The sequence below is a fragment of the Zootermopsis nevadensis genome, unplaced genomic scaffold (genome assembly GCF_977971745.1).
Source record: "Zootermopsis nevadensis isolate Lab colony 2312 unplaced genomic scaffold, Znev_1.0 Znev_ptg000028l, whole genome shotgun sequence".
NCBI classification, from domain to species: Eukaryota; Metazoa; Arthropoda; class Insecta; order Blattodea; family Termopsidae; genus Zootermopsis; species Zootermopsis nevadensis.
This window is the reverse complement of record NW_028259160.1, coordinates 7623523-7645584: the sequence shown is the minus strand read 5'-3', so window position 1 is coordinate 7645584 and position 22062 is coordinate 7623523. Positions and strand designations below refer to the sequence as shown.

General features: G+C 37.8%; 2 protein-coding genes and 1 long non-coding RNA gene across 4 annotated transcripts; 1 reads left to right on the top strand and 2 right to left on the bottom strand.

The window, feature by feature from the left end:
- Positions 1-44: 44 nt before the first annotated feature.
- Clp (Cleavage and polyadenylation specificity factor subunit 4) lies at positions 45-3345 on the bottom strand. Its single transcript, XM_022082064.2, has 5 exons — positions 3022-3345; positions 2471-2674; positions 1973-2162; positions 870-1029; positions 45-468 (listed from the first exon to the last, which is right to left on the bottom strand). Exons 1-5 carry the CDS (start codon positions 3122-3124, stop codon positions 265-267), a joined length of 861 nt encoding a protein of 286 aa, XP_021937756.1. The 5' UTR covers positions 3125-3345; the 3' UTR covers positions 45-264.
- Positions 3335-5518, top strand: LOC110838667 (uncharacterized). 2 transcript variants are annotated; one of them, XR_002546190.2, is made up of 2 exons: positions 3335-3456; positions 4003-5518. It is a non-coding gene; the product is annotated as an uncharacterized LOC110838667 (long non-coding RNA). The 2 variants fall into 2 exon arrangements; XR_015537394.1 differs by having other exon boundaries at positions 3335-3925.
- On the bottom strand, positions 4696-21114 carry LOC110838666 (UBA-like domain-containing protein 2). Its single transcript, XM_022082069.2, has 4 exons — positions 20905-21114; positions 15782-15856; positions 6330-6438; positions 4696-5879 (listed from the first exon to the last, which is right to left on the bottom strand). The coding sequence occupies exons 1-4, from the start codon at positions 21010-21012 to the stop codon at positions 5725-5727; spliced, it is 447 nt and encodes a 148-aa protein (XP_021937761.1). The 5' UTR covers positions 21013-21114; the 3' UTR covers positions 4696-5724.
- Between the last annotated feature and the right edge of the window lie 948 nt (positions 21115-22062).

The window sequence follows — 22062 nt, the reverse complement described above, 5'->3', positions numbered from 1 at the left end:
TGTAAACAACACTACTCTGTGAGATATAACCAAATAAACAAAAATAAATTAAAACATTTATTCATGTGTATAAAAAACATACATACACAATTCTTTAATTTAAAGAAGTTCAATGCTGAGTATGTTCCTAGTTTAAAAGTATCAGACACCTTGGTATATACTTGTACTTATTTAAGTTTATGAAACCCAGCATAGTTGCAGTACTGAACTGTGCAACAACAAAGTTTCAGAACTTAACAACCTTGCTCCCAGAAAACCCATCTCTCAACTTCGCCTGAAGCTTCCTGGAGGCAGCGGATTTTGGCTCTGACTTAAGAAAGCTAAATGTCCCTTTGGACATTTGTTTGCATAATGTCCCTTACACCCACACTTAAAGCAAGTCACTTCCTCTAATGGCTTCTGAGGTGGTTTGGCAACATTTTCTTCTGGTGCTGTTCCTTCTTTAGGAACATACATCAAGTTTTTCACCTGAAATAACAAAATGATAAAAATGAGTATATATATATAATCTGTGTAGCAGAAACATGTAGCATGGAGGAGATGAGATAAGCACACATGTGAGTCAGTAAACCTGAAGGGAAAACACAACATGGGAGACAGATGCAGATGGAAAAATAATATTAAAATAATATTCGTTAAACAGAGTATAAACTTTCATTTAAAACATCTTTACATCATGTGTTTACTGAAACAAAATGAAAAATAATTTCTGGCTGCAGTGTGATTAGCTATGCAACATTCAACATGTGCCTGCAGTAAATGAACATGAAGGTAAATAAGCTATGAAAAACAACATGATTGTATTCAGAAAATATGCATAATTGTTACAGTAGAACTTCTAATTCTAAAAAACAGTTTTGAAGACTCACCCTGAAATCGTCTTGCTTGGACTGTGCTTCCTTCATTTCTGGAGGCATTTTGTTACAGTACATAGCTTTGTGACCAGTTTCCCCACAGTAATGACATGTGATTACCAACTTCTTACCATCCTTCTGCTGAACATCTGTAGCTGGCAACTCAAACCTTGGACTAGGAAAACAAATTATAGTTTTGTTAAAATATAGTCTACAATCTATTGTAGCATAATATAAAATACTACAGGGATGACAAATATTTTCACTGCTTACTCGAAAATGTACATGAGAAGCATGTACCAGTAAGAACTGGCGCTACCTGTCCTTACTGCTTCTGTATCACACTGGCAGACTTAATGAGATACCTGATGATACACAGTTTTATAATTCTTTTTCTGTATGTGGCTGTTATGAGAGCAAAAAAGAATAGTACTAATTTGATTTCTAAGACAGCTTCTTAAATTTGATTTGATATATTGTACAGATGAAAATAATACATTATCAAACAGAAAACATGAACTTGTGTTTCCTTGTAACAATCTTCTCTGCATAACAAGAATACTTTACAATATTTAAGATACTGTAAACTCCTGATTAGCCATGTGCAGACTATCTGTATATGACTTTTCTTTTTCTACATAAACATGTAAGCTAGGCTTTCATTCTCTTACTGAACTATCAGCCTCGGGCACAGCCCTACAGACAATATGGTCAAACAGTACATTTTTTCTCTTCAGGGTTAGTATAGGTGATGGTCGTTGCTGCAATACACATGGTGATAGATAGAGGGGATGCTATAGGTGCTTGAAATTGTTTAAGTATTACTGTCTTACAGACAATCCCATTACTTTGTACTATGCAATAGGTGAAAGGGATAGTTAAAGGCTGTTCACAATTTTAAAGCATCTGCATGAAGACAAAAACATATGTGGGGTATACAAAACATGTTTGATAGCAGCATATGGCCCATGATACAAGAACACGATTTAAATAATCACACAAGGTTGGTCTACTAGCTCCAGGGAGCATTAAGTTATTATGATACATACTTTTTCAAAATCAGATATTTAAAATGTTCTAATCAATTCAAAATTTGCCTTCATTACTTCAATACTTACTGCATAAATTTGCATTCTGGTCCCTCTATGCAAAGTCCAGCAACATAATTCATACATAACACACGCCTCACATGGCGATGGCGACAGTTTGGCCCATGCCGACAGAAACCTCTGTCATACCATGGGCAATCCTTTATCTTACTTTCTGGGTCAATATGAAGGAACGGACATTCCTTATTGTGACAAGCATCTAACAGAATATAAAGCTAAATGTTAAATTTTATTAGCAACATTACAAAACTTAATTGTGATAACACATAATTCATCACAATGACTGAATGAAAACATGTACCTGCCATAATTAATTTCACTCCCTTTTCTCCAAATATTTTCATCACAATTTGTTTCCAAATACTTGCAACTGACATACCTCTCCCAAAACCAGGTACCACATTTTATGACCATATAAAACAACCATGCACAAAAATTTAGCAAAATTAAGTATGGCAAATGACTGGCTCCAAAATCAAGCAGGTGCACAACATACCAATCACTTACTGAATCGGGAGTAGAAGTAGCACTCTGGCATTTTGCTCATGTCATACTCATGTAGAAATTCACACTGATCACCCTTTTTGCACAAGCCACGAAGCCAGTGTTTACATACAATTGTCCTATCACCACGAACATGACGAAAAGGGCATGCTGCTCCTTTCTGACAACTGCCTTTTGGATAGAATTCACACACTGCGGCTATCGATTCTGAAAGAACAGGAAATTTAAAAATGGACTCATTTTGTTTAAATGTTTTCAAGAAATATATTATTAAGTAATATGAGAACTTAAACGAAAATTATGGTGCTGAAGGCAACGATGAATCATTGGGTGTCATGGGAACAAAATTATTGTCTGTAATTAGACTGAGATGACCCAAGACGACTACCAGCTGATGGCGTGACAGAGGGCATTTGTTCGTGATGGAAAAGGCAATACTGTGGACAAGTTGAAACATTCCTGAAATACACAAAATGATGTCCCTCGGCGGAAATTCTATCTTATGAGGTGTATAACTATGAGACGTGCTACTGTTACATTAAACGGTAACTTACTATCCATTCCCGCGAAAGGTAATGGCAAAGCTCCATACTGCTCTTCTAATGCTACCTCAATATCAAATTTCATATTATCAACATTAGCCACAATGAATTCCATTGTAAATGCAGAAAAGACGATTTATGCAATAAAAATAACAATACAAAGCTTCCTTCTATACTTCACATATATAACACATATTTCAACACTCAAAACAATAACACAACACTCTCGTCACACGACATTTCAACCACAAATTCCAATCTTGCCAACACAGTAATACCAATATGACATTGTATGGTAATTTCACTATTACTCCGTAGAATTTACCTCAACTAAACATTATTATGAATGCAAGTGGTGATGTTTCCTTGTGTATTTTTTTTTGCCGTAAGTAGTAGTGCGCCTATTAAACGAACAAAATATTACGCGTGCTCTTCCTCAGATTTAAGGTAAATGACAAGGTATAATTCAGAAGGGCATGGCCTACCTTCCACAATTATGATGATCTTAGCCACAGTAATTTCGCACTACCCACCAGGATTCAGAGGCCATGAGCAAAAGCAAAGCCTGGACTCTAAAAATTCAGATAATAAAAGATCCATGATGCTCTACCTAACAAACAAACGGAGTTAGTCAAAAAAATATTATTGGTTACAATTTTAAGTTATGTTTGCAAAGTAAATGGTTCAATAATCATTAGTTCAGTAAAGTTAAATAATATGTGATAAGATTGTATATATATTCTGAACTAAATTCGGGCAGTTTGAAATTGGGATATGTTTCCCACGAATATATTGTAAAAAACAAATTGAGAAATATGTTGCCCACCAACTGTGAATGGGCAATAAAGCTATGAGGGAGGGATCCATCCACCAAGAAACAACGTAAAGCAAAATTGGGTGGGAAATGCATTTCTATGTAAGTATTCACCGTTTGAAACCTGCAATTCAAGTAGGAAACTGACTTCTTGAACAACATATCTCTTTGTTTTATAGTACAACTATACTGTGGCATATGCTGCTGTGATGTCAGCACAGCCAGAGGAAATGGTACAGGGAGATAAATGCAGGACCAGGTCACCTCCCTCCTCATCCTCAAGTGATATCAGGCAGCTCATTACCACCAAACATTCTAGTGATTGCTAACTAACCATAGGGTAGGGCAGCCTGAGATGTGTTCCAGAATAACGGAGTGCTCAACAGCAGTACAGGTTTTATAAATAATGGGATGCAGGGACTGAGAAAAGTCAATTGTCGAATGCTTCATGTATGTTCAAACTTAGCACTGATTGTGCACATAGCAGGATTGAGTGGTTACCTTACCAACCAATGTAATGAGACTACAAGAACAGTATTATGAAGTAGAATGAAATATTTAAACCCAGATAACCAAGACTGATTATAAACCTACTATGTTGTTTAACATTAGGTTGACAGTCTATCTACATAACAATTTTTTATTATAGTTTCAATGTTTATTAAGAATCCACTACATGTTTCAACCTTAACTGATAATCTTCCGGTGGTTTTCTTTAAGTGTTCAAAATTAATAGATATGACTGCTAATTTCTATACATACTTTTTTATGTAGTTGAGTTGAATGGGTAAAGGTGACAGGTCAAGTTACACACCCATGTAACACAACAGATAAAATTACAGCAATAAATCAATTAAAGAAACTTAAAAGAGTTTCATCTACTAAAGTTTCATTTCTCCATGGACCTTACAATGATCACAACATAATGATAACCCTCATAAATGACAGTGTTTTAGCTTTTCTTGACCACTGGAACATAAGTAAACACAGGTAGATGATTCACATCAAAATGGTTAAAAATCTATAATACATATTTACAACATTTCTAGCATGAAATGTGACATACAATACAGTATACCAGATGTCTATCCCCTTCCAATCTTGCACTCTCACAACTTATATTAAATCAACAAAACTGTCATAAGCATATTTTACTTTCAAAAATATCCAGTATTATTTACACTTTCTTGAAAATAGGAATACCGACAAATATACAACATGACTACCATCATGTTAGAAGATATATAGTAATAGCAATAAAAAATCTAAAGTCTACATAATTCTTTTTGTTAGGACATAAAACTGAACATTGTACAAATCAAACAAACATGACTTAGCAACATGTTTATGGGGAGGGAAAGTCACAAAGATATTGTTGGCAGTAGCAAGAACATGGTTCAAATACTGCCATGATGTTGACAAAACATGATTATAATCATACACTTTGATTATATCACTCATACACTCACACACATTACACTTATGGCTACATATACCACGTGATACACAATATGATTCACATCCTTAGCATAAGGAATCATTGAACTGTGTGTACATAAACAATACATCAACTATTATTGTCTAACCTTTCAACATCATTGCAACATAAACAACTGTTAATTGAAGAAGGGACAGAAAACTGTCAAAGGGTTATGATGTAAATCATCATCTGAAGGGAAAAAAAAAAAAAGACATTCCCTCATTAAATTACATAACATCCTTGTACTAAACTCCCACTGCAATGGAGTATATATTCTGCTGGAGGGGATGAGCTCATAGCTCTTAAAAGCAATGGTAACAGCTCTGCCATCTGCAGTGGATGAACATCATCATCTCAGTAATAGCATTTCCCTCGTTTCTTTCTTTAGTTACAATTTATAATAAGAGTACTATCATCGAGCTTATCTCTGCAACTCCACACCCAGGCCAACCCCTACACTGAGCCCGTTACTTTGCTGGCCAGGTTGGCACTGCAGTCCCACTGGATACTGCTGCTGTGGTTGTGGCTGCTGCTGCTGCTGCTGGGTGTTCTGGTTGGGAGACGTGGAGAACAATCCTCATGGAACAGAGAAAACAACAGTCATCAGGACTGTGAGGTCACACTATACTGTTTTAAAGATTAATGAATAGGAAAGGATGTGGAAGAAAGCAGTCACAGCCCAATTTCAGATGTTACCCTAGCATTTCCCTAGAGTAACTGAAGAAAACCACAAAAATTTATGTCATTATAGTGGGCCTCCAGGCCAAGACTTAACCAGATCCTTCCAAATATGAATCAGGAGTGATAACCACTTAACTGTAACATCTGTTACACAGAAATTGATAATTAAAGAGTTTAAATATTAATTATATTTCTTACTGCACTCACTATATAGACTGAAGCACGTGAATGAAAGTAGACATCACAAATCCTTCCCACAGACTCTTTTTCATTAAAAAGCCATACATAACATTAAGTAGTAAATCAGTTCCTGCTAAAGCCGCATCATAATTACAGTGAACTCACCTGATGGTGAAGAACTGAGTTTGTCTCCACCTGTTGACATCCTTGAAAAAGCTAACAGTGCATCAGGAAAGTTAGGCGGTGTAGCTGGTGTGTTGCATGGTGTGCATACCTGGGAAACATAAAATAAAATGTTTTGTGTGTTCATGTTATACCCATTACACTTTCCATGATTACAAAAACCAACACGCAATATAAATGCTATGCTTCTGTAAAGTCAAGTGCTCTATTAATTATAACAAGAGCAGAAATACAAAGAGATTCCAAATGAGTTTTTGTAACATTATATCTCTGTCTTTATGTTTATTTACTGTGAATATAACTGCTCACAGCTAATCAAGACAGTCACAGCACTATATTGAAATATAACTTAGTTTTCCTAGCATATCATTAAGTATACACCATACTAACAGTTGTATACCTGAATGAGATACACATTTCATATCATTCACAAATTTTGATGAAACTGAAAAAACGAATATGGCAGTTTTATTATATGATTATCATCATTATGTGTATATTTTATTCAATTTAAGGCCCACACAAGGTGCTAAATCTATTTCTTATAATATCTTGCTAAGTATTCAACAACAGATTGCAGGTATTTGAGAATAGGGTGTTGTGGAGGATATTTGGGCCTAAGAGAGAAGACGATGGGGCATGGAGAAAACTGCACAATGATGAGCTTAAAAATCTGTACTCCTCCCCCAATATTGTCAGGGTGATTAAATCGAGAAGAATGAGATGGGCGGAGCATGTGGCGCGCATGGATGGGGCAAGAGGTGTGAACTGGGTATTGGTTGGGAAGCCTGAAGGGAAGAGACCGCTGGGGAGACCTAGACGTAGATGGCAGGATAATGTCAGGAGGGATCTATTGGAGATAGGAGTGGAAGGAGACTGGATTGTATTGGCCCAGGACAGGGTCCGGTGGAGGGCTTTGGTTAATTCAGTGATGAACCTTTGGGTTAAGTAAGCCATCTAGTTAGTTAGTTTAAGTATTCAACAACATACACTTTTTGCAGTCAATTTTGAAACAACTTTATGCATTTTATAACCTTAAACCCTGTAACCCTGAGGCCACTATCACACAAACCACAGAAAGATTTTCAAGCTACCAAGCTGCCATCTTACTACTCAAGTTTGGACAATATCATTACATCAGCAAATATTCTTGTATATGGATACATTTTTGTCAATTAAATATAGGTTATTCAATAAAGTAAAATTATATCAAATGTCTGGCACTTTATGCTGTCATAGGTGTCTCATGAAAATCACATTATAACAAAATGTGATAAAATATAAAAAACCCTTTCAACTTAAAATTAATGTTCAAACTACAGCCAATCACAGCATAATTTTAATACATCTGTTATGTTTTCATATTATATTATGCGACATTTTTTCAAAAGTGGAGCAATATGGATGTGACATGAATTATGGTTAGTAGCACAAGGAATCGACACACGACATGTTCGACTAATCCAGTCAGCCAAACTAGTTGGAAATTTGTTTCTCTGTCATCAGCAAGACAGCTAGCAAGATATGTGGAAGTGCAGTAAGGCTGTAGTTGGTTATTTATGTTTGTTTGTAATTTACATAGTTAGTTTCCATTTACTTCCAAAGAGGGTACCAGTGGTAGATAGGTACGGTCTATCTTGAAATTAAAGTGTCCTTCCAAAATGTGATTGTTTCTTTAATTTCTCTATGCCAGATGATGAACAAAGTCTAGAAACCCAGTCACATCATGTAGTTCAACATACACTCATATCCATAACACCCTTGCCATTTCATTAAAATATTTAAAACTTAGACTTTTACTATGCTAAGATAATTATATGTATAATCCCTTGTCTCTCTGAATAGACTAACCCAATGAAGTGCCAATAAAACAATCATCCTTGGCATCAAGTCTGTTTTATTTCTATCTCTCTCTAGTACAAATATAATTCCCTACAGTCCCAAACATACAAATGTTGCTTGTTAAAATTAGGACAAACTGCATAGAGAAGGGCATACTAATGCATACTGTTAGTCTCCTCACAAAATTTAAATTGCAACTGCTCCATTTTGTGTCCATTATGGAAATGACTAGGACATGTTCCAAAGAAAATTGATATTCCAAACATGAATGTCAGAGACATTGTATATGCAAATGTACTTGATGTTTATCATTTGCTTAGTGATCTTTTTGCCCATCATTATCTACCACATTTAACTTTCAATCAGGAAGCACAGTTTGAGTCTCAGCTACAACACCAGCCTTTGCTGATTCAGTTGCAGAGGTTGTCCTAACTCCTTCATATTGTGAATAACGAGGAGATATTCTGATATATATAGCCACGGTGGTCTAGCGGTTAGAACGCTGGCCTTCTAATCCTGGGGTCTTGGGTTCGATTCCCGGCGGTGCCGAATTTATAACTTGTGTTGTGGCCTAGGCGACACGGAGTTTTCCTCCGGGGGCTTCCCCGGTTTCTCCGTGGCATCCCAACAATTACTCCATTCACACACAGAAGAAGGCAATGGCAAACCACTTCTGGATCATCTGTCAAGAACGTATATGAACAGGTCCCAGTCCGAGAAAAGGATGGAAGGATCCTGTTCATATGGACCTGTCGTCAGACAGAACACTAAATAAATAAATAATTCTGATATAGGATATGACCACTTTCATCCTGATACTTTCCAGTCTATCATTTAAAATCTTCTGTTCATCTCACTGTGCACTAAAGAATCTCCACAACTGATACTTCATCATGAAAGGTCTTACTAACCAACCAATCATGATCTCCTTAATTGCAAACTATTTTTCTCTTTGATAATACCATAATCAAAAAGTAATGCAATCATTATTCACTGCAAGTTCCTTCCCTTTGATGACGATGTTGATGATTTATCTGCAAGTCAGAAATCTATCCTTAAAGATGATATGATCATCAAAAGATAGCTTACTGCCTTGCAGTTCACACTCCTAACATATCTGCCAGCTGGCACTGTCACTGAACTCAAGATTTATTTTTAACTCTTAAGATTAAAATGATCCATCATTCTTGGACAGGCTGTAATGCTGTTGGCAAAATGCATTTTTTATTAGGTCTACATTCCTGGATGCCTCAGAGAAGACAAAAAGGAAAACGAGACTGAGGGTCCAGATTCATGTACTGACTCAACATGCTGGCTTCTGTTGTTTGCCTCGCAATGAAGTTTATTAAAAAATAGTTACATTTTTCCAGAAAACTTAAAATGTTTAGGAGAATAATAAACCAAACTGGAATAATGACAGGCAACAGAATGGCATATTATAATTTATTATTAACTGCAAATGGGTTTCTACCTGGTGGCAGTGGTGCTACAATAAGAAACAATAAAACAATGAGACACAGGCAGACTTCTAATAAATTAAGCAGATGTTCCACAGGCAAATATTAAATTAATAGACAAAACAAAACTGTCTGTTCATGGTTTACTTACATCCATATTGTAACATACAGTCCTGTAACAACTAAATACTTCAGCAAACTGTGAAACAAATTGAAGAAGCACAATACAGAAGAAGACCATACCTAAAATGTGTACAATCATAAACCAAACGAAAATAAATGATCTTAGATGTTAAACTGCTAAAAAATGGTACAAAATTCACAGGACACAATGTTCTGTGAAAAACCAAACATAATCTAATGAAGATGGCTGTCTTCTGAGTTGTAATGCAGTGTTATCTGGCATAAGTTTACCAACACTCCTGAGGTCCTTGCTGCCTCCATCAGGTCAACTACGTGGCGGTACAACCCAGAAGACAATCCATCTTAGAACACAAGGCCATGAGAACCTTAAATCATGCAAAGATAATCCAAGTGTGGAAGGCACAACCAACATAAAACAGACCTAGAGGAAGATTCAAAGCAACAAGTCCGGACGCAAAGGTTAGAGAAAGAAATTCCCTGCCCCTGTCGGCGATCGAACCCCGGTCGTCCGTTCATAGTCAGTCACTATATCGACTGAGCTACCCCGGCTCCCTCGAAAGGTTTTTTGTAGCGTATTTTAAGGCAATATTCTGTCTTGCCTGGAGCATATAAACACTCATTCAGGAAACTCGGTTCTCGAACTGAGGGTAACGGTTTGCGGAGCCATGCCTGGCCTTTTGATATCCCCCAGTCGCTCAAAGCTCCAAGTCTCACATATTGATTGTTTCCCCCAACGAAGGCGACTTACTACCGAGTTTTACTATCACACTACTACTAGTGGCGTGGCGCCCGCTCCCTGCCCTCCCACATGGTGTAAACTCTCCGCCTTGTAATGATTACACTAGAGCAGAGGTTCCCAAACTTTTATACCTAGTGCCCCCCTTAAAACATTTCATAAATTTCACGCCCCCCTTCCAGAACAAATGCAAGCAAACAGATCTAACATAAAATTTAGCTATGAGTATACATTTTTTATAATTTAGTATATATTATTCAATGCATTTAATTTTAAAAAAACTGTAATGAAATATACGCTTCATACCTGGATTAGTGGGATGGCTGTGGTTGCTTCTGTGAACATAACTTATCATACCGAGATTGGAGTTTTGAAATTACCGCTCTAAGGTCGTTTTCAAGGTTCATCGTAGAACGATACTTTGTTCTGATGGCTGCCACTGCTGAACTTCCTCAATCAAGCGAAGGATGTTAAAAATGTTTCTCCATGTTTCGTTAAAAAAAGTGTTTCATACAAACAACAGCCCCCCCCCCCCCAAGAAAACCACTCGCGCCCCACACGTCGGGAAACTCTGCACTAGAGGCATGGCTGTGTGTCCGCGTCTTTCTGAGTTATGTTGTCCTGAGCTGGTGACGCGACGGGCCGACCGCCCGTACACGGAATCGTACAAAACGTCGGAAAACGTTCAAAAGGCCACGGCACCGAGTGGGACAACAGCGCCTACGTAACACGTATTGCTTTTAACGGTAGTAGTAATAGTAGCAAGACGTCTTTATTGCAAAGTGAAACTGGGTATTGCCATTCTGGAATACTGTTAACATTCGTCTTTAGTATTGTTAAATAGCTTTGGTATTTACAGTAGATTCCGGTTAACTGGGCCATCGGTTAATCGGGGCAGCCGTTTATTTGGGACAAATCTTAAAGAGCAAACCCTTTTAACTCTTTACGTGGAATTTCGCATAATCGGGGCAGCCCGATGTGTCCCAATTAACCAGAATCCAGTGTATTTGTAATATTTTTATGACACTCTTTGGATGAAGAATTTGTGTAATGGCTTAGAAAGGATTGCCACACAGGACCACAACAGTGCTGAGATTGCAGACTTGGCAGATTAGCTTATCCTGACCAGCATCCTAGGTCTGGACACATGGAAAGACAGAGGTACCAAAAACCGAATAAGCATTGACCAAAATTTTGTGGTACAGAAAGATATGGATGTAACCCTGAGAGACTGAAAACTCCCCACCCTACTGAAAAAATATTATCTCCAACAAACTAGTAGACAACCGAAAGGACAACTTCGTTGACTTCTTGATAAATATAATGGTTTTTGACTATAGCGGCTGGTCATCCCTGCAAAATACAACGCTAATCCCGACAAACTTCCTAAAACGACGACTGCGTCATGTTAAAAACATGATTCCGAGAGGCGCTGATGTCATGAGTTACGAATCCCACACAGAACTTGCCTCACCTGTCACTGCCCACAACCCAACATTCTCATACAGTAGTGGCTACACATTGCACCACCCTCCCATATCAACATATTTCATATGTTCGGGCATGGACATTTGTTGTAACATACAATCTGATTGATATCGCACCCGTCTAGTGTAGAGCATCATGTGAGGCAAATTTGTTCGTCATATTGCACATTCTTGTAACTGCTTAATTTTGTCTACAAAAGCTGCATAACATGTGACGAGGCACCGTGGCTCTCAGCATGTGCAGCAAACACCTCGGAAGCAAAAGTGTAAGGAAGAAAAAACAGACATTATTATACTTTCAGCAACACGTTTTCGAAACGTACGTTGAATGGTGCAATATATGTGGCCACTACTGTATTTCTGATGCAGCTGGGCACAGCCCGAATTGAATTCCCGGTCTTTCAATTGCAACGAGGAAGGAGTATATCAGAAAAAGTGGGGAAATGTGTTGTCTGCCCGAAAAGTGGACACAACCGTTCTGACTGGACCAAAGTTCTTGTTTTTCCTTCATTTTACCATACTATTTTACTACGATGTCTCAACTGCACGTTACATAGCGTCTCATGTTAGGGGTTCCCATGATGGTAACAATATGTTCATACACAGTTTCAATCCGCCAAATGGCTGAAACGGGGAGGCCAGATTCATGGTCATAATATTTTTTTTTCATATGAAAAATAAAGCTGGCAGTAGTGCTAAGAGCAAGGTCAAAGCATAGAAATAAATTTTGGTTCCCTCCATTTGAAAGTCCAATTTCACAAGTTATATGAAGACCTATGTATAGGAAAATAAAACACAGTAACTTTCATGAAAACATGTGGCAATGTGTTATTGAAAGAGTTTAACGAAGCAAGCGTGATGGAAAAAGAATGCAAAATAATCGAAAGACGAAGGAATATATAAAAAGGAAAAATGGCATGATAAGAAAGAGCCTGATGACGGGAAACAAATATTTACAGTGGTGAAGGAATAAATGGGAAGTGAGGTGTAGGCAGACAGGTGGGCAGTCAACACTCCCCGCACTGACGTAGGTCAATACCCCGACCTCGCAATACTCCCTGCGCCTAACGCCAACATATCAATGAACACAAAGATAAGCAAAACCACACCCAATCAGCGACTCTGCCGTCAAGTTTCGTACATCATTATGAGCACAGAGGAAAAGGAACTAAAAGAAAAAATCATAAAGCCATGGCTGGAAAAGATAAATTCAGCTGAAGGGAGAACAACATTTTGTTCACGGGAAAAACGGAATGACCGCGACCCCAAAACCTGTTACAATCTGTTACAAATGCTGGGGTTTATCTCCAAAAGTTTCTAAGCTCTGAACAAAAATGTCTTTCTTTTTCAGTGTTGAACAGTTGCTGAAGTTTTACAACACCAACTCTGTAAGCATTCTGGACAAAACCAGCTAGTGTCCCATCTGCTAACTTCCGAATAGTCAATCGATATACCTCTCTTACCACTCGAATCAACACTTTAAGATTTAACACGGCCAGGTATCTCACTCTCTTGAAATCCGAACTCAAAAAAATCCTCAGCTGTACATCTTCTTTTATCTCCACAAATGTCTCGTGGAATTTTGGCTAATTTTGCTAAATATTAACGCCGCTGTTCTAAAAATTATCTCCCATTTTAAAACAAAGCACAAAACTACTACAAATGAAACTGCACCAAGAGATATTACTGTGTAACGCTCGTAACACAGAATCACATCGGCGCCCTAACAAATCTCCCACCTGTCGCACAAATATTATAGGTCTCGTTTCTCAGACGTTGTGTTCATCATCAAAGTTCCATCTTAACCGGTTTTCGATATGGTGTACATTTAATGAACACAAATAAATAGTATCTGAGGTTCTCACGGCGGCTAGGACGAAGATGATCCTGATGATGGAGGGAGCAAGGACTGTTGAAACGTTGGTACACTTCTACAAGACTACCCGGTGCTACAGCCGTCTTCAAATAAACAATTGCAGCATGTCCTTACCGTTGATATGCTTAATCAACAACATAGCCTAGTCTATGGCTCAGTACCTCTACTCGTCAACTATACATTTACTGTCCCTATTATGTTGATACATAAAACCGCAACGAACACAATTGGAAATAAAAATTTACCTTCCCACTCTTGTTATACAAGCAAAATGTTTAATACCTTCGATAATTCGTTATGCAGCACCGCACAACATCCGTTACATACTTTATTCTTTATCCCATGACTTACATAATTTCCGAACGCGTCTGTACGCCATTACTATCTTTTAACAAAGGCTGTATACAATAAAACAAGCTGGCTCTTGTTAGTTGTTGCAAAGCATGCACAGAGGTAGCGCTATAGTTAGTTCCATACCCAGTACTTAAAGGAAAACAAACACAAAAGACTTTAACACGTTCTGCGGGAATGTATAAAAAAATTTCGAATGCATCGAACATTCACCCTGCATATTATGAAGACACATAATGCCCACCGAATGTATTATTTTTATCATCCATGGGAAACGGAACGTAAATGTAACAAACAGTGCCTAAGAGTGGGAAGCTGAATTACAAATCAATATCTCTTTGATTCCAGACTAGAAATCATGAACTAAATGTCACTCATGGTTATGAAGGAGAAATGCGTACGAAAAGAATTTCCCGAATAAAATGTCATTCTGCTGGGTAATCACGACACGGCAACCTACTCTTCACTCACTCACTCACTCTGTGGCGCAGGAAATTCTTTGAAAAGTCGATTGTATACTCGGTTTGTCAAAGAATAGCCCACTTTCTCACAAAAGCTCGCCACTGGACTCTATCCGGCAACCTACTCTTCCGATATAAAAACTGAAACAGAAGGTACGAGAATCGACACTCTGTCTACTCGACGAAGGCAGTTTCATCACACCTTTTATAGGCGACCTTGCGGAACTAATTCCTCTTTGTTCAATGAGATTTCTGCACATAAAAGTGACAACGAATTCAAATCAAGAGACAGAAGCAACATCCGGCATGCTACACTGCAGAATTTCATACCAAACTTCAACGAAACAGACACATTTACATTTGTAAATAGAGTCGCTATAAATTGTTTTTCAACGAAACTCCCATATAAGGGAACCCGTATTTGTAGTCTCATAAACGTAGCACCACCGAATAAATGTCTTTCTCCTCTTATGGTGACAGCAGCACTTCAATGTCGTCTGTTTTACCCCACTGTGAGTGCAATTTAATATTTTTCTAAATTCTAAATTTTATTATTTATTGCAAGAAAATATCTTAATTCCATGAAACCAACGTTGTCAGATTACCATGGCTAAGACATCCAATCACAAATCCTATGTACGTGAAGGCTTTTCGAGATTGCATTATTTCTTCCAAAGAAGAAAGTCTGAATATTACTTTACACAGTAACAACAAGTGTGTTTGTGCCTGCTCGAAGTTTAGTCCAAATACGGCCTGGAGGACTTGGAATTCACAAGGTAAGAAACGGTTCTGTTTAAAACAGGCACTGTTGCAGTAAAATATAATATACTACACAATAATACAATATTCAAAGAAATATAAATATGTAGGATAATTATACATTTTATCTTCAATTACATCTTAAAACCTTACATACCGTGTAGTGTATTCGAATATAAATCATGCATACAAACAAAAATGTTTACACTTTGAAGAACAATTAATGCCAAACTCGTTTCGACCTCAAGAAGTCATCATCAGTGGCAAAACAAATTAACTCATATAATACAAATCAATGGGAGCACGTACAATTTAACTTACCTGACCAAAATGAGTTCCTGGACCTTGAGGGGAACTGGAAATGGCGGCTTCTTGAAAAAATATACTTAGGGCAGTCTGTAACAGAAACAACATTTCGTTAGGGTTCACGTGCGTTTTCGCAAAGCTAATATGAACACAGAACCGGAGAGCCCATACTACTCGTTTGATTTGGCCCCATGTGACTTTCACATGCTCCGAAAAGCAGAAATATCATCACATAATAAAGATAAGACGCAAGAACACCGTCAAACTGTTGAATCAAACTCACAAGTCCAACAAACAATAGTTTCATCTAAATTACATTAATATAAATTATGAAAATGAAATCCTGACACGTTCGGCATGTTTCATAATGTGAAGTTTCTGTGAAAACGTTCGTCGTGCGAAAATTAATAGAATCAAACTATTTGAAACATTTTTGTAAGGAAACAAGGAAGAAACAGATTTGTTTCTGAAATAAATTAATACAGAACTAAAATTTTAAATCTAAAAGTCGTACACAACTTCCCAATTTTGTTGAAAGGCTTAATAAAAACTGACATATGCAACCTTCAGTTCTAGAGTGCCTTTCCACCGATGTGCATGCTCTCCGAAATATTCCTATCTGCAATGTAAGTATAAGGTCTGCCGTCAACGTTATGACAAACGTATAGGGAAATGTACGTAAATCGTCACGCATTCGTAATGAACGACTGAGTCTTCGATTATTTAAAACCAATAAATACAGAATGACATATGAACGGTATGTAGGTCACGATTTGGAAGGAAATGGTCGTGCTACAGGCCTACAAGAAAAATATTACCCTGGTATTCACATGGAGAGACTGGAAGTACCTGACAGAATGGCAGGTAACCGGCCCAAGTTTCGAACGGGCAACTTTCTCGGCCTGGGGACCAGATATTCTGTCTTCGTTATTTTTCGCCGTCCTTGCAGAAAAATGCTTAAACGACCATGACTCTTCGCAAACCGTCTCTAATTCATATACAACCCTACCAAGCGTTGATACATCAACCATGCAGAAAAAAAAGCATCGTTACACAAACCAAGACTCTGTCAACCAATTCCCGAATAGAATAACTGCCCATGGAAACAAAATGTCTCGGGCCTGTTATGTTGCTAGAACGTCAGGTGGTACCTCGAAATAAGTCAAGATCATCCCCCACCTCTCATTCGTCGCGATTTTATAATCCCTGTCTGCGTGTAACAATCCCGAGATCGAGCAGGAAAATGCAGTACTGTTATAACCTTATCATCTGAATTGGAAACGCTAAGTGAGCAGTGGTAGAGCTTGTAGCGTCCAGAGCTTATTTCAGTGTACCAGAGGTATATCGCCATAAGTTTGGGCATAAGATGGCTATGTTTTTGGTTGTAGAGCCCATCACCACTCTTCCCAAATACGTACTTTGTTATTTTGCAAAACGCAAGGCTCCTGTTAGTCTTTCTTAAAGTTTATAAAAAAAACTGGGAAACTAATCACACTGCATTTCTCTTTTGTTTCGTCGGGTATACAGAGCAGCAAAACACGTTTAAACGTCTCATTAATATAACAGGCAGGCGTTAACAAATGTCGGTTCAGTTCATCAGTCATACACGTGTATCCTACAAAAGAGAAACCCTCAACAATTATCGTTGTCGGCAAACTACTGACTACAACTAAACTGCAGTGTGGGTATGTAAGAGTCACTATTACACGTGTCGAAGAAGCGGAATCGAACAAAGTTAAACCAAACAATCCCGTGCATTACTGTATTTGGCCACGGAAAATACTGATGAAACCCAACATCCAAGCAAAATATCGCAGGTGTAACACGATGCATACTTTCCATCTGCTGATTCTAGCCAGAAACTATTAATTATATACAATACAATGACCAATTTCTATACATACTTTACTTGAACGTTAAATGTTAAACATAATAATCAGAATAACCGGAGGACCATACAGACATGTATTTTACACGGCAGAAACACAGGTTACTTTAGTCAACCCAGCAGGAGTTACAGGAATGTTCCCACAGTATAAGAACATTTAAAACATAATCATATTGCATTTCGGTGAAAGGAAGAACAGAATTCTTATCGCCAAGCCATCGCAGAAGCTGGCAACATACGTTTCGCAATCTTGCAATGGAGCTTCCTACCAAGGTTAAGATCCCAGCTGTACAATTAAATACACTTCCCAAATGAGATATTTACGGGGTTTGATGCTCTTATACAGACAAAAATTAAAATCGCTCACACAGAATTCAATCTAAATCCATTTGGTGGCGAGGAAAATAAAACAATGCACTCAAATATCATATTCCCGTTATGCATCCATCCACTGAGTGCAAATACCGAACACATGTGGACGGCAGTTTATACGAACTTGTTTCCTTGGTGGAAAGCAGGCATGCAAACACAGGCATGAAAAGCAGAACAATTCAGATTCGACTTTGCGCTTCTCTTTGAATTTCTGAAGTCATTACCCATAACCATACTCCTTGCAGTAGTCTTCCTCGCGCAGCTGTATAGTTGTTCAGCTTATCAAATAAATTCATGTGTTTGTCAATGCCTTCCAGTGGGTACACCCCTGTAGTTTTTAAATCCAAGTTCACCCCTATAAAACCAATTTACGGATACTCGATTTCAGTAGTATCGTCCCATCTGCGCCTTCGTCTCGGAAGCGACCGCTTCCAACAAAAATTACCATGTATTTGTTTTATCGCCCTGGCTTAATCGCCTGCATAAAACTGTAAAAGCTGTTGATTATGTAACCTTCTCCTTCACTTTAATCTCTCCAGGTCCAAATAACTCCTCAGTACATTGTTCTCTGAGTTACAGACCGTGTTCCTTTCCATATATACATTCAATAGCCTAAATTAGGTCATAAAATAACAACAAATCCGGGTTGGAAATGATCCTGACTGCAGCTGTCGGCAGGTATTGATAAGGGCATGCTCGCTTCTACGTGATGTTGTTTACACAAACACCTCTGCACCTGTTATCCAACAGCGGCTCCACATTCACGTTTGCTTGCATTAGAATTCTCTTCACAGCCATGTTGCACTTCGTGTTCACGACGCTTTCTCAAATGCATACATTACATACCTTCGGTTGGAAGCTCATTTCAGAATGACGTGTAAAGAAGAGGTCGTGACCAATTTTCATATACTATTTCAGAATTGAATGGAATGTGGGAAACAACGAGAAACGTCAATGAGACAACCTGCCTCTGAACCAATAAACGAAATCGAGGCCTCCTCAACACAAAACTGGAATGCTAATCGCCCGCTTATAAGCTTCGCCGTAGCTTCTACGGTCTTTAACTCTCGGGTGGCATTGCATTCGCATATAAGGGAAGTGGTGTTCCAGCAAACTCACACAATATAGTTTTTTAACTTTTATCCGAATGACAAAAACTACAATTTAACGTGGTCTTTGGTCGTATAAGTCAACGCTGAGAGGTTAACTCAACTTACTGAGAAATTACGCCCTACTGTGTTATGATAATATGTGTATGATTTGAATGTTTTCGCTAAAAAAAATCACTGAGCTAGAAGTCGTCACAATACAACGGTTCAACCGGGACTGCAGTAGAACCACTGCGGTCCACAGTGAAGGGTGTGGTAGGATGGGGCAACCCTCCCACTCTAAAGTATGAAAAACTGAGTAGGATCCTCTATAAAGTTATAAAAAATAAGTTGGGTAAAAGTCAGGCACACAACAAAACTGTTGTGCTTTGTTATTTTCGGGACTATAACCCTGGGTTCAAATACGCCATTAACAGGACTTCACAAACTGACAAAGTATGCACCACTCAACACCATGCTTTACTTGGCTAAATTAGAACGACTTTTATTGCTGCAATCGTCTGTACAAGTAGAGGAAAAGTACTAAAAATCGTGGTTAGATTCATAACTTTGCAGCAAAGTTCGGATTTTCTTTGCTCGCTACACAGAACTCAGGATTATGCAAGCATTCTTCATATAAAATGTTGGTAACAACATGACTTACAGGCCTCGTTTCCAAGCCAAATCACATGACCTGTAACTCCTATTTCAGATGTCAAGATGGCAGGAACTTCTTACAATATTACTGTAATGAAGATCATAAACTAGTTTCAATGCTAAGAGATGGCATTATGTGTCCCCTACCAAAACCCCTCTCCAGCTAGCTCTCTCTTCCTCACATACACACTAAGCACATAACACAACCGCAAAAGCCACATATCTAAAGTGTCTAGAAAATGACCTTGACCAGATTATGAAGACAAATTTATTTATTACATGGCACAGGCATCTGAAATCTGTACAACACATACAAAACTGAGCATCACCTTTGTACAATGTTCACAATGTCTCTGTAATCATGATGCATGTCAATGACATGTAATATTTTAATCCAACCATAAAAAGTAAACTGGATTTTTTTAAATTGAAATACATTTTACCTTTTAATATGCGGTTTTATCTAAGAGAAGATAAATGAAGGAATGACACTGTAAAAAATCATGAATGTATTACTGAAAGATTAAAAAATAATCAAAGTATGATTTGAGGTTATCACAGCAGTGAGTCTGAAGATGGCTGTCTTATGGGTTGTTGCACCATGTAGTTTGGTACAAGTTCACCAGCGTTTCAGAGGTCCTTGCTGCTTCCATCATCAGGGTGATAAGTCACTGCAAGGAACTCTGAAACGCCAGTAAACTTCTACCAGACTACATGGCACAACCCAGAAGACAGCATTCATATGTATGGAGCAAACACTGACTTTCTGTAGAATTAGTTATGAGACCAGTACTGACTTTTTTTGCCCCATTGATAAGAGCTGTTTCCTAAGTAATGTTTATATATCACAATACAACAAATTTAATCTGCTGGATTGTATCCATTTGAAACGTTTATTTACTGTGGAAGTAGGGCATACATGCACATGCCAATTACTATGTTTAAAATAAGAATCATCATTACATAAAATATAAATGCCACAAGAGGGCAGTAAACTGTTTCAGAGCGCTTTATTCAAAGACTGACCTTCAAGCCCTTGACCACGCCAAGCCATCAACCTTAACTAGTGATTAGGCTTACACATCAGCAGCCATTTTCGTCTACGAAATCACATTTGTTTACAAATATCTCACCTCGAACTGCCAGTGTGCGGCTTGTAGCAATTGTTTCGCCTGCTCTCTTGCACAACCTGCAGCTAATACGAATTGATTTATCATCACTTGTTCTCTCAATGAGTCCATCTTCTGCAAATTCTATTAAAATATCACACCGGATCACAACACCACACGACTTGTTTTCAAAACTACTCATCCCCAGACATGAATGACGTCAGATTGTTGTGTCTGATTGGTTCATATGATCAAAGCTCTTCAATTTAGATTACATCCTCCCTGTTAACGCCTTGTTATTGCTATTCCACAAATTGATGTCACCCCCAAAAGAATTCCCGGAAATAGGGTCAAAGCGGCCAAACGTAAACAATGTTGCCAAATTTAAATCAACTTAAAATACGGACATGAAATAAAAAATTATACTGTGAAGATCTTGGAAACAACCATGTTACTAAAATTCAGGTTTGTGGAGAACATTTCAGTTTACATCGTCAATAACAATTAACTTCAATCTGTGCATATTAGTATCAAACTGGGATTTTATTCCATCGTCGAAGTCTTTCTAAATCCTATTTATGAACAGGTTAGGACTCGAATGACTGGCACTGTATCGGAGCATACCGGGATTGGCCACTGTCTTCCTTTCCGTTTCTTTTAAAAATTAATGTATCAAGTGAATTTAAAAAAATTAACAAGACTCTACCCGAGGCATATTGCTGCAAGTTAAATATGCAGTTAATGTCGGTACGGAAATCAGAACCTAGCATTATGATAGTATAATACAAATAAAAATTATGAGTGGCTATTCACATATGCAAATTCAAGACATCCTGAGGATCTATTAAATTTGTATTAAATTATAAGGGATATTCCATGGATGCGAGGTAGAAATTATGGAAGAAAGACACCTTTTTCCTTAGATCAACTGTTTGGAGTGCTTTCGAAAAAGAAATTCAATATGCAGCTATTACTTTTGTCACTTCTATCCTTCAGCAATTTACTTTGGTTTGATTTAAAACATCGCTTTGGTGAGGAGGGAAAATAAATGCTCAATATCATTTCATTACTTTGATGTATTTCATGAAAATAATCCTATGCACTCATCGGCCTGATAATCGAGGCAGCAAGGACCTCTGAAACGTCGGTAAACTTCTACCAGACTGCATGGCACAACCCAGA

What these genes read in the sequence shown, in the direction of transcription:
- Clp (XM_022082064.2), bottom strand. Translation starts at nt 3,124, where the DNA reads ATGGAATTCATTGTGGCTAATGTTGATAATATGAAATTTGATATTGAG. An exon ending in ACCTTTCGCGGGAATGGATA is followed by an intron (nt 2,675 to 3,021) that starts GTAAGTTACCGT and finishes CTGTTCTTTCAG; the next exon opens with AATCGATAGCCGCAGTGTGT. An exon ending in CCAGAATGCAAATTTATGCA is followed by an intron (nt 1,030 to 1,972) that starts GTAAGTATTGAA and finishes TTGTTTTCCTAG; the next exon opens with TCCAAGGTTTGAGTTGCCAG.
- LOC110838666 (XM_022082069.2), bottom strand. Translation starts at nt 21,012, where the DNA reads ATGGACTCATTGAGAGAACAAGTGATGATAAATCAATTCGTATTAGCT. An exon ending in CAGGAACTCATTTTGGTCAG is followed by an intron (nt 6,439 to 15,781) that starts GTAAGTTAAATT and finishes TATGTTTCCCAG; the next exon opens with GTATGCACACCATGCAACAC. An exon ending in ACTCAGTTCTTCACCATCAG is followed by an intron (nt 5,880 to 6,329) that starts GTGAGTTCACTG and finishes CTGTTCCATGAG; the next exon opens with GATTGTTCTCCACGTCTCCC.